At 33.5% G+C, this 16,865-nt stretch overlaps 1 protein-coding gene across 5 annotated transcripts in view; it reads right to left on the reverse strand.

Moving 5' to 3' along the window:
* Positions 1-16,837, reverse strand: part of LOC148606192 (uncharacterized) — a 38,626-nt gene extending 21,789 nt beyond the window's left edge. For all 5 annotated transcript variants that reach the window (XM_088545670.1, XM_088545669.1, XM_088545668.1 and 2 more), the window contains exons 1-10: positions 16,637-16,837; positions 12,354-12,462; positions 11,580-11,653; positions 6,174-6,298; positions 5,019-5,160; positions 2,834-2,996; positions 2,330-2,363; positions 1,578-1,811; positions 622-800; positions 94-241 (exon numbers count right to left, since the gene is read on the reverse strand). In XM_088545670.1, coding sequence (XP_088401796.1) covers positions 94-241; positions 622-800; positions 1,578-1,811; positions 2,330-2,363; positions 2,834-2,996; positions 5,019-5,160; positions 6,174-6,298; positions 11,580-11,653; positions 12,354-12,461 — 1,207 coding nt within the window. In that variant the 5' untranslated portion in view covers position 12,462; positions 16,637-16,837. The remainder of the gene's footprint in view (positions 1-93; positions 242-621; positions 801-1,577; positions 1,812-2,329; positions 2,364-2,833; positions 2,997-5,018; positions 5,161-6,173; positions 6,299-11,579; positions 11,654-12,353; positions 12,463-16,636) is intronic.
* Between the last annotated feature and the right edge of the window lie 28 nt (positions 16,838-16,865).

The following is a 16,865-nucleotide window of genomic DNA, read 5'->3' on the forward strand; positions in this document are numbered from 1 at the left end:
TTACTTATGAACAGTTACACCCTCCTTATGATTTTTTGTGAAAACTATCAAGGTATACAATATTGTTTTTTCTTCTTTTCAGCAATATTTTACCATTTAAATATCCAAAATCTTCATTAATGGATGATCTACGACTATTCTCTCTACTGTTGCCAAGAGAACCTCCATGATGACTAGAGAACCACCTGCTGAATTTACTCTGTATACCTGCCTGTACTTCAGCTGTAGGGCTAGATCCTTCCTGTAAACAAATAGTATACATTGAATTAGATACATGTATCAAATATGGTTTGTATACACTTTTCTCCTTTCTAGCTTGAAATTTTACTGATCTACACAGTTACTTTACTTCGACCAGACCCTAATTAAAAACATGAAAAAGATTTGACAAACAACTCAACACATCATACCCATTTCTCATTCATGTTCAACCTTTTAAGTGGTTAAGTGTGAAATTATCTTCACTGCAAACAAATGTTTCAGGTGGCAGTTAAAAATCACTATGGATGCAAGATTAACTGTGGTTTCTAGACCAGAGAGGTGTGTTTACATTGTAGTTTAAAAAAAAATATTGGTAATTTGCAAACAAATCTAAACATTGCCTGATTTAAGAGAACTTACATTCAAACCAGGGAGGTTTTCTATCTTGAAGAACTCATTGAAGTCAAACAAGTTAGAGCTATGTGGAGAATGTACAGGGAGACTGTCAGAGTTGTTAGACTCCTCAGGAGAACTGGACTCATTCGTCTCTACACTGCCATTTCTTCCCTTCACATCAGCTACCTTAACCTCTTTATTTTCTGTAATGATTACCATGCAGTGAATTAAAACACATTATCTGTTGTTGAAATTCCATTATAACAATACATAGTCAGAACTGTCCTCAAGCAAAATACTTTCACATGAATTTCACCTCAATTACCATAGGCAATGTAATTTTGCTACAAAGTTCACATGAAATTTATGTGGTACTTACGTCAATTTCACATAAATCACACAGCTTTCATGTTAAGTCCATGTGAACTGTTTCTGCCTGTAATATGGACTTCATTATCTCGTATGTGAAAAGTAGTATCAATATCTCAATATACAAGTATCACACTTAATATACATGTATCACACTTAATATACAAGTATCACACTTAACATACAAGTACCATACTTAATATACAAGTATTACACTAAACAAAATTCAAAACAGTTCCAACCAGGAATAAACTTTGGACCCAGGGACTGTAAGCAAATGCTGTACTGTAACAGGTGTATTGTACAATTTAAATATTACTATAATTTTTAATTGATTTTCACACTTCTTGACTGGTGACCTGGTGTAAGAAAAATATTTCTCATCTCTTAGAGATATTCGAATTCTCAGGTGGTGAGCAGCTGAAATAGAAAGGGGTGATTGGTTGTTGTGTGATTGAGTTGCACTGTCTATAAAATCTCATTGATCAAAAATGTCACTGTAATGTTTCTACATTGTTCTCCTGTAACAACTGTTGATGACAACAACTAGAAATGTTTTTTAGCAGTGTAGGTTTGCATCTCAAATAATAAGTTACTAATAAAATACTTACTATCCTTGTCCTCTTCCTCCTCTCCCTGAGCCTCTTCATGATACTCCTCATCAAATCCTGTGTCCATATTAGTGTCATCATCATCCTCACACTTAGACCTTTCTGCTTTAGCAACTTCTCTAGGACCTTCAAACCCATGTAGTTCAATACGATCATTCTGACTGGTAGGCCCTTCAGAGAACCATTCGGGTTCTTCCTCTTCATGGTGTCGGTAAGAATCTCGTCTCTGTCGACCTAATAACACAGTAAAAGAATGTAGGTCACACAGACTGTAAACATAATAAAGAAATCATCATGGCTGGAGATTGTGGTGTTGCAATTTTTCTTACAATACTGGCCATTCACGAATAATATATGGGATGATTTTATGAAAAATCGGAAGTAAATATACAGTAAAAAAAGCATCACAATGGTAAAATCTGCATTTAAAATAGGGGAATTCTGCTAAAAAGTGGGAAAAAAATCATCCCTGCAAAATACATGTATAAGTGGTTTGAAGGAGACTGAATCATTCCCATTTGTCTCATATGTAAACATTAACTAAAAAGAATAAAAATTCATAATTTATCTGTACTGGGTTGGCAGCCCAAAGGCAAAGGTACAAAAATTAAGGTTTAAAATTACAGTAGTTATACAACTTTGTCCTGTTTAACATAGTGAAGCTTTCATGTTTGTGCACAAGTTTCTTAAGAATTTGAAAAAAAAAAGAGAAAGCTATCAATAATGTCCATTAATTTAATCAAGTTTCTTACCATTGTCTCTGCTAAAATGTCTGCTAAAGTCTCTCTACAATAAGAAAATAATGATACTGTTTTAGCAAGATTTTCTCTGTTGGGTACACCAAACAATTTAAAAAAAATCATTGCAATATTTCCTTGAATAAATAAATTAATTCAACATTTCACCATCTACTAAAAAAAACCAACATATTTTACAAGGCGCTTAACTGCCTAATCTTCCAAGATGAAACAGACTTTTGGTCAAGGTCATTTGATTAATGGAATTAGATACATATTTATATAATCAAACAATTAATGTCTACCAGTTAAAAACAACTTTATGAAAGCAAAGCAAAAAATATCCAAAAACAACTTAAACAAAACTCCATAGGAAGTAAACAATTTCTAATACTCAAGTCCAACTAGGGCTGGAAATGAAACAATTCAGGAAATCTCTGAACTTAAGGATTGTAATTCCTGATAACTGGAAAAAATTTGAATGGTCCCAAAATGCCACAGAAAATTGATTGTGCTTACTCTGTCTTCATAATCTCTCCTAAAACTCCTATCCCTGTCATATCGTCTATCTCTGTCATCAAATCTATCACGAATAGCTCTGAAGTCTCGTTCACGTTCCCTCTGAGGTTCACGATCCCTGTCAATCTGGATTCTACCACTTCCAATCCTTCGAACATTTCTACTGCAAAATAAAAAAATATGTCAGCAATGAAACCCATATCCATATTTCTCAATCAAAATTGCTCTATACAATAAATGTAGAGAGTTCCAAGTTAACTTGTTTTGTGTTCATGAAAAAATGTAAAGTTCATTAAAATATGAAGGCATGAGAATGCTAACAATATGTACAGATAAAAAAATAAACAAGGAGCTATTGGTGACCTTTACAAGGTCATCACAAGTGGACATTGGCAAAATCTAAAGTAAATATACTGTTAGAGTTAAAAAAAGAATCATAATGGTAAAATCCAGACTTAAAAAATCAGAAAAAATCAACCCTGTGTATAAATCTCAAGGAAATATATTAAGAAATGTAGGTATGAGAGCACATGGTTCAAAAATCAAGATAACTCTAATTGGTCAGCACTTAGTTCAAATAACAATAACTCTGATTGGTTAGCACTTAGTTCAAATAACAATAACTCTGACTGGTCAGCAATTAGTTCAAATAACAATAACTCTGATTGGTTAGCACTTAGTTCAAACAACAATAACTCTGATTGGTAAGCACTTAGTTCAAACAACAATAACTCTGATTGGTTAGCACTTAGTTCAAATAAAAACAAGCCAAAAACAATATCTCTCCCCCACAAAGTCAGCGGAGAGACATAATAATTCTGATTTATTCCTAACTTACTTGATACAAAGCCCTCAGCAGGGCTTTTTCTAGGATTTTGAAAGCTTTAGTAACTTTTGCGTGAGAAAATGAGGACCATTTTAATGGTATATTTTATAAAGTTCGGTAGTATTTGCATCTGACTCAAGATATTTCAGAATCATCTGTTATTTACAAAACTGTGTGAAGACATTTAAAAAAATTAAATGTACATGTATATCGCATATGAATAAAGCACATATTTTTTCCCACTATCATGCAAGCATGTTTTCCAGAGAACCCAAATAGCATGCCTGAGACTTAATTAAAAAAAAAAACTCCCCAACTTTTAAGGATCATCAAAAATAGAAATCCCTGGCATAGTTTAAATGCATTTCATATTTTAAAAAATGCTGTTTTTTGCGTTGTCACCATTTGAAGAGACACAAAAATAGATCTAGCACAATGTAGATATAGAACTGCCTTAACATGCACCAGTGCTGCATTGGACAGATATAAATATTTCAAATAGGTACATGTATTTCACTATTGTTACCTCATGAGATTCTATTTTTAGCACAATTTTTAACTGTGTTATTGGAAACTAGGCCGAGTTCATGACTAATGTATGTCATTATTTTTCTTTTATATTTAGTATTGGCCCCTCTAGAATTCATTGCAGTCTTCACAACAAACTTTTCAGTTTACAGGCCCAAAATAATTTTTCAGAAATTTTTATATAGTGACTGTTGGCCCGTAGTAGTCAATTTTACAGGCTCACCTCCATTTTGACAAGCCTTGGGCCTCAGACTACCGCTTAATAGTGAAGACTGCATGGATAGCATAAACGATATTTTCAAGATGGTAAATATTGCTGACATGTAATTACAAAATGTCGTGACACTGGAGTGCGACAAAATTATCCATATTTGGTTTACACCTAAGTTTGATGTACAAAAATAAATGATAAATTACTTTGTCATTTTTATACAAAGTTAATGAAAAGTAAAGTAATTTTCCTAGCAGAAATTGTTACCAGCATTTAAACTTTCGCATTTGAGGGGTCATAGATCAACATTTACTCCATGTGTCTGATTTGTGTAATTGGTGAATTTGGTGATTGTTTACACAAAATTTTGACACCTGTTAAGAGTTGTAATTAGCTTGGGGTAATAAAATTGTCACTTTCGCCACTTGAACCAATGTTGGGCTTACAGCTTTTAATGTTTTTTGTACTTTCAAAGATTTCAGGTGACAAATTGAGATTTGATTATTTTCATCATTCTAAAAAGTCTTTTGTCATTGACGAAAATGACGAGCGCTAGAAAAATCACTGCCTCAGGGAAACATTTTGACAGTACACAAAATATAGTATACATAAATATTTACCTATTGTCATCTTTATAATCTGCTGGGCAACTGACTTGCCGAGTTGCAGTTGGAGCAGTCACATGACATCCTGTCCCAAAACTTCTCCTCTGTGGACTTAGAATTATACCGTCCTTTTCTTCTTTCAGACGATCTTTAGGATCTGTTTATAAAATAAATCAGCAATGAATTAAATGATTCCCTAAGATGTCCTCTTCCCTAGAAATGAATGCACTGTATCAGTATTTTAATTCTACTTACATTGAAATGCTAACCTAAACCTAGAATTGGCTGTATTGTATTAGCATTAAGTCCAAATTTTGCCCAGAAATGACTAAAGTAAGCCAAGCAAGTTTTGGCTTGACAAAATTATGATCTTCTAATTGTGCACCTCTATGCTATAATGTTCAGGGGTTGAAAATTTTTTAGTGAAGACCCAAGCCCTGGACTTTTCATCTTTTGTACACTAAGCTCGAACAACGTTTTTTTCAAGTCCCAATAGTACGATATATAAATGCAATTTTGTTATCTGATATTCTTATGTATATTTCTATGTTTGCAAGGAAGAAGACACAGTGTCAATTGATTCCGTCTTCTGGTCTGATGCCTTGTCATCAGCTTTCTGCGTTTTTGTAACCGTGAAATTGTAATTGAGCAACGATATTTCCCTAAAAAGTTTATCAACAAAAGTTTATCTTTATCATTCCAGCATGTAAAAAAATGTGTCTGATCAAGCGCAAGTGTGATTCAGACTTGAATGACTAATCAATAGATCGATCCAGTGAATAACCATTCTAAAAATAAAGTTATAAGTATTTATAGGTCAGGGAATAGATAGAGAAATATAGTCCAAATCATGACAAAAAAATCTTTCAAAAAAGAGTTTTTATTTTTTTAGAATTGCCATGCCCGACAGACTTACTTCATTGAAAAACGGCAAGTCCGAGGTTCAATTTTTTCAGTCCCGGGGTCGGGCTTTAGGAATTTTCAACCCCTGATGTTGTGACCTGTCATTATTAAATCCACCACTTGAAAGCAAAGTGGTATACAGAAATAAGGTTTTCATTGCATTTTAATCCATCTTAACTGAAAGATGGAGGCTGATTTACCTGACAGCCTCCTTTGGGAAATACATTTTGACTTTTTGTCTCCAACTGTTGATGGAGAGATATTTACCTGACGGTCTCCTTCGGGAAATATATTCTGACTTTTTGTCCCCAATTGTTGATGGAGAGATCCTATCACCACCTCCAGAATCGAAAGATCGAAACCATTTTTCTGGATCCCATAAACCATCCACACTAAAATGACAAATAATGGCAGAAAGTTAGTGCCTGTTTTGTTATTTTTGTAAACAAACAATTCAATCTGGACTTCTCTTTTGCCACTAGATTGGTGTTAATTTGGGGTCAATAAATAGTGAATCGTTAAACTGTCAAATTAATGTGATCTGTACCCAATACAAAGTAAAATTAATCAACTTTCTTTACAGGTAGTCAAATAAACTAGAACTAAGAGTGGAATGGTTCTCTAACACTTAAGTTCGACCTGAGTGAGACTCAGGTGTTTCACCGACATACTGAGTGTTTAACACCCAAATTCAACCTACCCAACACCAACAGTTTGTATATTGTAATAGTTGTAAAATTCAATGAGGCATAACGGGGAATTCATAGTAAGATACAATATATATGTATATCGTTTTTTTTGTTTCTCAGGTAATTTGGAACACTCCAGTTAAGGTAAAAATTTAGTCATGTCATTAAAAATTCAGCATAATCTAACTTTTTTTTTCTTTTTGTACAAAATTATCTCTTTTTGATGTGTTATTTTTATTTACAGTTGCGTCCAATGTGTGGGAGATATGTAGAAATATTACTTCGTATTTTTATCAAGTAATAATGCAATCTTTTGAAATTTTAATTTTGCACTTTTAAATTGATAATTACTATAATAATTATTAACAAAGCACTTTGAAAGTATTGATTGTTGCAATTTGAGTGACAGACTTGAAAAACAGTCTGGTGACGCTTTTAGTTTCTGATACTTTAAATAATATAACCGCTTTTCCAGAAATAAAATAGACTAATTACAGGTCTCAAGACATCCATATAATGTGTACATAAGAATTATAAAGTAGACGTTCTTAATCAGGACTGTGGACGTTGTCAGTAATAATTATAAGTTTCAATACGTTGTCCAAAAGACGACGAGATTGCATCCTCAGCCAGTCGTTTTCGACGGCTAAAAATCCTACAAGTTAACTCTGAGACATTTCTTATTTAAAGTACTTTTCAAATATAACCTACATATATCTTTATTTTAGTGTTAAGTTTAGTTAAACAATTTTGAACTTTCATTATTTTACTCCCTTGACGAACCTAGAACCTAGTTGTCTATTTGAACACATTGTTTACAATGTCTCAAATATGTGTCCAGTCATCAAATGGACTGCAATTAATTAAACATGTAACTCAATACAGGACAGTTATGAAGTATGTATCAACCATAAAGTGTCTTTTTTTATGATTTTCATGTTATATTTGTCAATTGTAAAAAAACATGTGCGAATCGTCTCAATCATGGGTCCAGAAACAGTCAAAATGCTGGCCATTGACAGACAAATTTTGCAAATGTCCAATGACCATTTCCCAATATTGGACATAAAAATTGTCAATCCTTATAAATTTCATTTGGCATGGTTTCATTAGTGTATAAACAACCTGTCTACCAGTATCCTAACTGCTTATTGGAAATAAATTGACAGGTGCATGTCAATGTTAGCCAATGTGCAGCCACCTGTGACTGTGATTTACCTGTAACTGATAAGTTGATTGCATAATTGAATTAACAGTACACATGCAGCCCCAATGCGTAAACATATTAATTGAAGTGACTTGGACAATTTTCATACATTTACTACTTGATATATTAAGAAAAAGATTGAGATGTCCATCGATCATTTTTCTGACGATCTTTCACAGGTAACGAAAGCCCACATGGTGCTGAAATTAGTTTGTAATTATTTAAATTATTTAAAGTCCATTTAAATCAATAAACAAAATGTATTAGAGATTTTCTTTTATAAATAATCAACCTTTTTTCATCAATTGGAAGTTTTCAGTTGTCTGCCGATGTGATAAAAAAGTCTGAGAGATCCTATGTTTTGTTAACATGTTGGAACGTCCACGTGTGGTCGAAACCGAAATCGTTCACTCGTTCAGATATTTTATGAAAGACAGAGTATGTGATAAAATAGCACAAATTCAAATATTTATCTTAAAATAACTATACTCGGCGTCACATAAATAAGATACTGTTAAAATTTGAATAAAATTATTTTCTACGACTTTATTGACACCTACCGTCGTTTAATTGTCTTAAATGACTTGCTCATTCGTTTAGCCAAACGGCTTCTCCCTAAAGATTGAATCATTAAATTCCGGTCGGATTTTAATTCTTAGTGCCAATATTTATATTGTAAAAAGTCGGCCATGTTTAAAGTGATCATTTGTTAGATGTTGTTTACGTTTAAATGGTTTGTCCAAAAACCGAAGAACCCAGAATGCATTTCGGCGTTATTTCGGATATATCTGATTTATTTTACGCGAACAACGTACAATACCGAGAAGTTGATCAAGCAGACGATTGTCACCGGAGTTCGACGGGAACTTACGAACTTTGTTTGTAAACAAATCCGTCCCGTAGAAACCAACATGGCGGATATTAGTAGGGGATTTTCCCGTAAGGATTTGTTACCCATGATTTAAGCTAATAAGCGACTCGTTGGTACTAACACGTCATGCATATATGCGAACTATCTTCATATTAAATAAAAGAGAGACAACTCTAGCGGTAAGTCCCGACGGTTTATGAAGTAAAGCTTCAATTTGAAAATGTGTTGTATGTGACGTCGAGTATACATGTACATGAACAAGTTTTTTATTAAAAGTTTTTCAATCTAAGCAAGACTGACACAAACGTCTGCTGAAGTTTGATAAAATGACTGGCATGGGCTGTCAAAATTTCCAGACCCTTGGTCTCAATCATTGTTTTATTGTGCCAATGGCTTGGATTTAAGCTGCACAAATTAACTATTGACTTGTGTTACTAGTATAGATTCTGGTGATTGGATTATGAATTTTCAAAAGTCGCTTGACTCCCCGGTTGTGATTTTCAGGGGTCCCCAATGAATTCTGGAGGTCAGTGGCCTGGCAGCTTGGGTACCATCATCCATATTGAAATCAATGAGATTAACTTCACCGTGCTTGGTGAATTTCACGCCCGGATTAGCGATTCTCCGTACACAATTAACAACCAGAACATACAATGTCCCAGCTGGGTGGGTGTAACACTCACATTTCACCATAAAAAAATCTGACTGACACAGTGTTTCACTAACTAACACGGATTTAAAACTATGACTTGAGTGTTGCAGAAACATAAGTTGCTGAGTGTAGTGTACTTTCTTTTTAAACCATGAACAACTCTGAGAATTCTTTGCTATTTTTCACACAAACGGCCACCCCTGTAAACCAGTCATTTCTTCTTGTCCAAGGTTTGGTCAGTTTGGAGAAGTTTCACTGTATAATAAAAATACAGTTCTAAAAAATCCTAAAGGAACAAAAACATTTACATGTCCAAAGTACAATTTTGACAATTTATGCCAAATTATGCACTAAAATAAAATATTTTTGAATAATTTTACTGGTCCAAATAAATTTTCACTGGTTTTGGGCCGGTGATCCACTGCTTATTTCACGGCCAGCGATACTTCATATTTGCTAGATGACTGGGATCTCACTGGGTTATGCCATCACAACAAATTGTAATGATTGCAACCTGTCACAAGAGGCTCCCAAGAGCATGACATGCTCACCTTGTTAAATGTATTGCCCTTTATTTTACATTGAAGTGTTTTTCAATAAACAACCAGTCAGACTAATAATTCAGGGTTCGACATTTATGGTTGCCCGATTGCCCGGGGCAAGTAAAAACGACATCAAAGTTGCCCGACTGGGCAAGTGAAAAAAAATATGTGCCCAAATTACATTATTTCTGATCATCGCAGCTCTAAAACATCGAAAATTACTTCTGTATAGTTCGCCGTTCTTCCCGACCTTGCTGACCTAGATTATCATTGGATAGTTTTCTGATTTTCCCTTTGCCAAAAATAGATCGTATGATATTAATGTCGACCAATCGGATGCGTCCAATTGTACATCTATTTTCGTTATCCAATTGAACATCGCGATTTATTTATGGAATTTCTTACTTTGGAAAACTGTAAGAAATCTGTATCGAAAACTTCGAAAATATGAGAGAAAAAGAGAAATAAAATTCTATTGAAGATAGTTATTGTTGTCCATTTGTTAAACTAAAGATGTGAAATAAAAACTCCTCACATGAATACTTGTAATTTCTTTGCTTCTTGTTTTACCCCTTATTCCCGCAAAAAATATGACGGCTTTTCAATTTATTTGGCTTGCAATTAATCAGTTCTCCCCAAGTGTCGAGGGAGTAAGCATGGCCAAGCATGGTCATTTTAATTTAGTAAAATGTGTTTACAGTTATTTTTATTCAATTTTATTTAATTCAACGGTAATCAGTATTACATAGGTTCATGAATATGTCATGTTGTATTTGGTGCAATTCTGACAGGACAACATGAGCTGACCTTTGCCATCACTTTGTGTATCCTTTGTCTGACTGGTACATTTTCTATTTGCCTTACAGAATTCTCTGAAAATAGTATACTCAACAATGTTGATTGATCATGGTGTCTAACTCTATGTATCACTGTAATCGAATCTTAGAATGGTCAATTTATGTTAAACCACTGTCATCTGCATTATAGTTGAACAGTTTCTTGCCATCCACGTCATATTAAACAAGGGTTTCTGGTTTAAACACTATATTGTGACACAAAGTTCCGGGCAAGTATTTCAATATTTCGGGCAAGTGAATCACATATGTCACTTGCCCGACTGGACAAGTGAATATAAAAGTTAATGTCGAACCCTGTAATTATACAATAAATCATAAAAAAATGATAACTGACCCCAATGAAATGCAATTATGACATTCATAATTGCTACAAGTAATTCATCCACTTAATTAGCCACTCCAACAAATAAATTTTCAGGGAGTAACTTGGAACTATAAAATTTGTTGAATCAAATCGCCCAATTTTCATTATAATTCTTCATGCATTTTCACAGGAGATTCAATAGCACATGGTCTTCCAGTGTTGAAATATGTTAAAAATAATCCTCAGTATGACTCCTACAAAATTTACTGAATCAAAATTGTAATATGCACATTTAATATATTTGTCAACAATACATTTAACATGAGGGGAAGCATTCCACTTATTAGTTTTACCCTAGAGGTTTAGAGGACATTCACCAGACCATTCTTATGATAACCACGTGTCAATATGTTGCTTTCTAATGGTTGGGGAAAATTGCCATTATTGACCTTATATTAACAAGAGAAAATGTAACAATACCAAACAAGACTATTACACACTCTCTAGTATAACGTGACAACACTGAACCCGATGATTTAATTAATACATACTTGTCATAGTCTGGAGACAAACATGCTGGCCTCCTCTGGGAAGTTTTAGTGTTACGCAATTCAAACAGCTGGTCCTACAGAAAAGAAGAAAATTACTTGTTATACCAATGGCCTTATGCTAAATGTATATATAAGAAAATTGAGTGAGAAAAGTACTAGTTCTTAAAAATTCAAAGCTCTTAAAAAGCTGTTTGTACATAGAAAAGAGACATGCATGTGCATTAATGTCCATGTACATGTAAACTTTCTTTTACATAATGTTGATTATAATTGTAGAGGTTTTGATTTCTGCCTTCTTTTCAAGCTTTAAAAGTCAAAATGACACAAATGAAAAAAATCAATACCAGATTACCAGCCACACATAAAAATCATGAAAGGCATCCACAGGAACAGATAAAAGGCAACAGTAAAACATTTAAGTAGTGTTAATATACATGTAAAACTCCATTATTCAAATACTACACTGAAATTGTGAAAAAAAATGATGTTTTGAAATACATGTAGATACACCTGGCTGTAAAACAATTCTTTTTTTTTTATTTGTTTCAATTTAAAAGCCATTTAAGTAGAAATTTGCACTTGTGTCTACATTTGCATTTCTATCATGCTTGAATGATAAAAAAATTGTCAGAATGTCACAATGGGACATTCTACTTTGAACACTGTACATGTAGTATAAATCACTTTCTTATCCATTGCACAATATTTCCAGATTTTATAAAACACCTTCTTGACAACTATATTGAATAGCATCTTTGGACAAAAAAAACTTACCCTGGAGTAAATATAAGCTGGAGTAGGACCAGGTGTGTCTGACCTTGTAACAACTACTTCTTTTGGAGTATTTCTTCCACTGTCATCAGAGTTCAAGTCTCTTTCCATTCTAAAGAAAAAAAAATATTTGTAAGTAAAGTGTAAAAACACACAATGTATACAAATGTTGCTGTAATATGATAAGTTGTTCAATCTTTTTCTATCAAAAACAGACAGTTTTTTTCAGTGCAGTACAGTGGAAAGAGAGCAGGGTATGACAATAAAGCTTGTGCTATTGCCTATGGCAAGTACAAATGACTTTCGAGCAAGCAGAATTCAGATCACAGTTGTCTGAAGGGCAACTGAAATTTCTTGAAATGTCATTAGAGAAACTACTTGGGACAAGCTAATTTTCTGACAAGCAAATGTTGTGAACTTCTTGCTCAATAGGACAAATTCAGCAAGTTGTTTATAAAAGTCAGTCTTCCAATGGAAAAGTTTTTTTTTACTTCCAACAGACAAGACATTTTTTTAAGTTACTACTCTATGAAGCCTCTTCAAATGTCCTCCATACGTGTAATTTTTTATTGGTCTCTACCAAAAATATTGTGCAGTGACAGACCCGTCGTCGTATACCAATTTCATTGGACACTCAAACAATTTAGTGAAGTGTATATGCATGTTCCACCCAAGAAAAAAAAGAATATCAGCGAAGCAGAGAAAAATGAAAATCACCAGAAATATAAGAAGGAAGAGAGGACTTGAACATTTCAACCAAAATGGCCATCCGAGTTAACATTGCTCAAGGATGAAGTTGAAAAGGGAGTAACATGTATAACATGTGTAGATTTTGAAAAAGAACAAAAAAGGCTGTTTGTAAAAGGATAAAGTTTTTCAAAAAGAAATGCTACTAACAAAACTTCAAAGATTAACTTACAGAGAATAAAGAAACAAATATACAAGATATTATATTAATAATTGCAATGAATTAATTCCACCCAAACATGGGAAGACCAATACATTTTTTTTGATACTGAATATTAAAAGTTACTTCTAGAAAAATTCAATAAGGTTCCAATGTTGATAAATTAGCAACTAATCATTATTTTGTCCACTGTAACATATGCACATTTATGTTTCAGGTATCAGTCATCCTTAATTTAAAGACATTAAAAAAAGGAAGACGTTAATTCTAATTTTATTTGATACAAGTCAAATAAATGTAACACCAATTTTACAGTCAAAACTTTGCCAAGAACACAAAACGAAGTTATTTTAAATTTCCAATAAATTGTGCAAGTTTGACAGATGAGGTCTTGAAAATTAGTTCAAACACTGTTTCAGGTGCAACACTGAAGACAGAAGAAGAAAGATTGCAGTGATTTTTCTAGGCTTAGTCATTTTAATCAATGGCTAATCATTATCTCAAGTGACTACAGCTTTATCCTGGATTTTGACCCATTTTAGTCAAAATTTGTATGTGTTTGTACAAAAGCCCCAAAAGCTTTTGAAATCCTGGCAAAAATTGAGATTGTAGTGCATTCATATTACTACATTTATGTGAAGAGAAGGAATAACTGCACATATACCTTCAATGATAAAAGCTGAGTAAATAAACACTACAATATAAAACTGACAAACCTAAGATAATATTTCAAGTCATAATTGGCATAATTCACTGCTGATATTAGGGAAATTTAGAGCATATATCTCTTCAGAAACCGGCTGAATAGACTGAATTCTAATTTTGGAAATCCAGAATCGAGTCATGGCGTATTTGTCGGACCGCTTGACATGACTGCTACTTTTAGCCGCCGGTCTGATTAAATTTGTGTGATTTCCTGACCAGATGTCCAGTATGTTTTTTTTATTAGGCATGCCTAAACCGGAACTTCTGGTTTAAATATGGCGTCTGAATTGAGGCAAATTTAAATTGTTTTTTTTTTGGTCCAGCAGATAATTGTTCGTTCCAGCAGATTTTGTTACCTTTTTTTTTACTTATAATACATAAAAAACGATTCCAGTGCTTTTTCTACCTTTATTCAGATAAGGCCCCAACCCCTGATATTGGGAATTTTTTATCAATTGGGAAAAAAAGTAATAAATAAAATCATTTACTATTATGAGACATAACAATGCCGTTTTAACTTTGGATACCTTTTATTTTACAACCATTGGATGAAATAGGTAAAAGAAGATCTGAATTATCGTAAATCGGCTGCCGACAGGGGTCGCGCTGGGCTTTGCCAATGTCACAATTTGCGATTTTTTATTTTATCTGGCGACAAAAATAGCCAGTTGGCGATTTTCTTGGTGCCTAGGTTTTGTATATTAAAATTGACAGCTAGTTTATCAGCAACGGATATTCTCTCTAATTTTGCGTTGACACCTGGTCAGAGTTAATTGACTATGACCAATTTACGACTGAATGCAATTAAAGGTAATTAGACCAGGCGACCGTGACTGATAATATATTCATGGGAGGTGTCAATCAAATGTAAGTATATTATTGAGCCAATCAAAACTCTCATCATCTGGTCAAAGGTAAACACAATGAAGGCCATGTGCACGTGACTACACACAAGTTTCATAACCCTGTTTAACCATGTAATACATTCAGAAACAGATTTACCTAACAACAGAATAAATTAAATCCAATTAACAATGATTATCCCATCAGGAAGTGTCTGAATACTTCGAAATGAAAGAATTGGTAAAAGAAAATGGACGACATTTGTTCACACTTTTGCCATGCGACTTTTTTGGCTGGGGGAAATTGGTAACAAATAGAATGGAGATTCCCAAAATCTAATTAAAGAAATGCTATTCAGATATCAAGATAATTAAACAGGGACACAGTTAATGGTCCATGGTACAAAATGTAGTTTGATAGAAATTTTATCAATTGAGAAAAAGAATCAAGTTTGTTAAAAATAAAAAAAATAAATTATATTGTATTAGATAAATTAGCTCATAAAGGACAAAGGTGAACATGTTTTAAAATCACTGACTATATGAGAATAGTAATATAAGTCTTTGATAGAAGTAAAATACCTGTTTCTAGAGTAGTACTTTTTATTTTATGCATATGAAAGTGACAGACTAGAGCAAAAAACCTGCTTTATACATGTATCAAGAGTGAATCTTGGGTACATGTTTACTGGCGACAAAAAATGACAGCTGGCAATTTTTCTGGCGACAGAATTTTGGAAGCCAGAGCAGCCCCTGGCCGTAAAAAGTTGTAATTTGAAGAAAAGACACATTTCTTTCCCCAATCTTAATATTACTCTCGATAAACTATAATAACGATTTGCCAACTCATCAATAAAATGGGACTTTAATTCTACCAACAGATGAATTAACACCTTTCATTTTGCTTGCTACAGTTGGGAAATTCATGATAAAATTTGGGAAAAAAAGACTTTTTGTCATTGGGAATTGGGCTGATAAATGGTAGTAAATCAAAGGTAGAAAAAAAAACAGGATTTCCTGCATGAAAATATCCAGGGCCAGATCCAGACACTTTGCAAGGAAGAGTGCCAGCCAAAGTTCCTCAGAATAGGGTGTGCGTGTGTGTGTGTGTGTGTGTGGGGGGGGGGTGATAGGACATCATTTGCCATTTTGTGTCAATTTTACTCATTAAAATGACAATTTCTTCAATAAAATGGGGATGCAAACCCCCTGCATCCCCCCTTCTGGATTTGTCACTGGTTTCAGTTATCTGTTCAAAAGACATTTGAAAAGAAGAGCTATTATTGATAAAGCAGATAGCTGCTAGATTTTAAATTAGCTTTCAGGTTTGTAAGTTAAACAAAGGCATCTATGAGGCTTCACCTTGCTACATCTCTTAGATCCTGCCCAGTTGTTCAGAAAAGAGAATTCCAACACACACAGGTTACATGTTTTGTACTGCAATTTTCTATAATTCCACTCAATAAAAAAATCATACTAGGTTGAGTTTTGTAGATATACCTAATGATTGACAATAATTTGCATATTCATTCGACTTCAGGTGGGGCATTATGTTTCTGTGATTGTGCTGTAATAAACTAGTAAAGTAGTATACTGCATCAATAAGACTAAGACTAAAATTCTGACACTAGTGTAGTAGTGACAGGCATGAATATTGACATTTTGCAATTCAGTATAATCATTGTCTCTTTGATATTCTAGGAGCCTAAGCAATGTGAGAACATGATGAAAATGTATTATACGATGTAATGTACCTTTATCATGTAAAACGTATGATGGCTAAGTGAAGATGAGAGATGTGTTTTGTTTTTATCTGAAAAATGTCGGCTTACCTTCAGCTGGACCCGAAACTCGAGTCGCTGTCAGCGAAAAAGGACCAAAAACAAAAAAATTGTTCAAAACAAGAAACAAAAGTGCGTTCAAGCAGATTTTAGTCAAATACTATTTCGCCTTTATCACATGCTGAAATGATGATACATGAAACATTTGAACAGTTGCAGTACAACATCGGAAAATGTTGGAAGTCACCCGGATAAATGCATGCGCAAAGCAAGATTGACC

Source organism: Perna viridis, chromosome 9 (genome assembly GCF_037379345.1).
Source record: "Perna viridis isolate PV_CMFRI_1.1 ecotype Kerala chromosome 9, ASM3737934v1, whole genome shotgun sequence".
In the NCBI taxonomy this organism is placed as follows: Eukaryota; Metazoa; Mollusca; class Bivalvia; order Mytilida; family Mytilidae; genus Perna; species Perna viridis.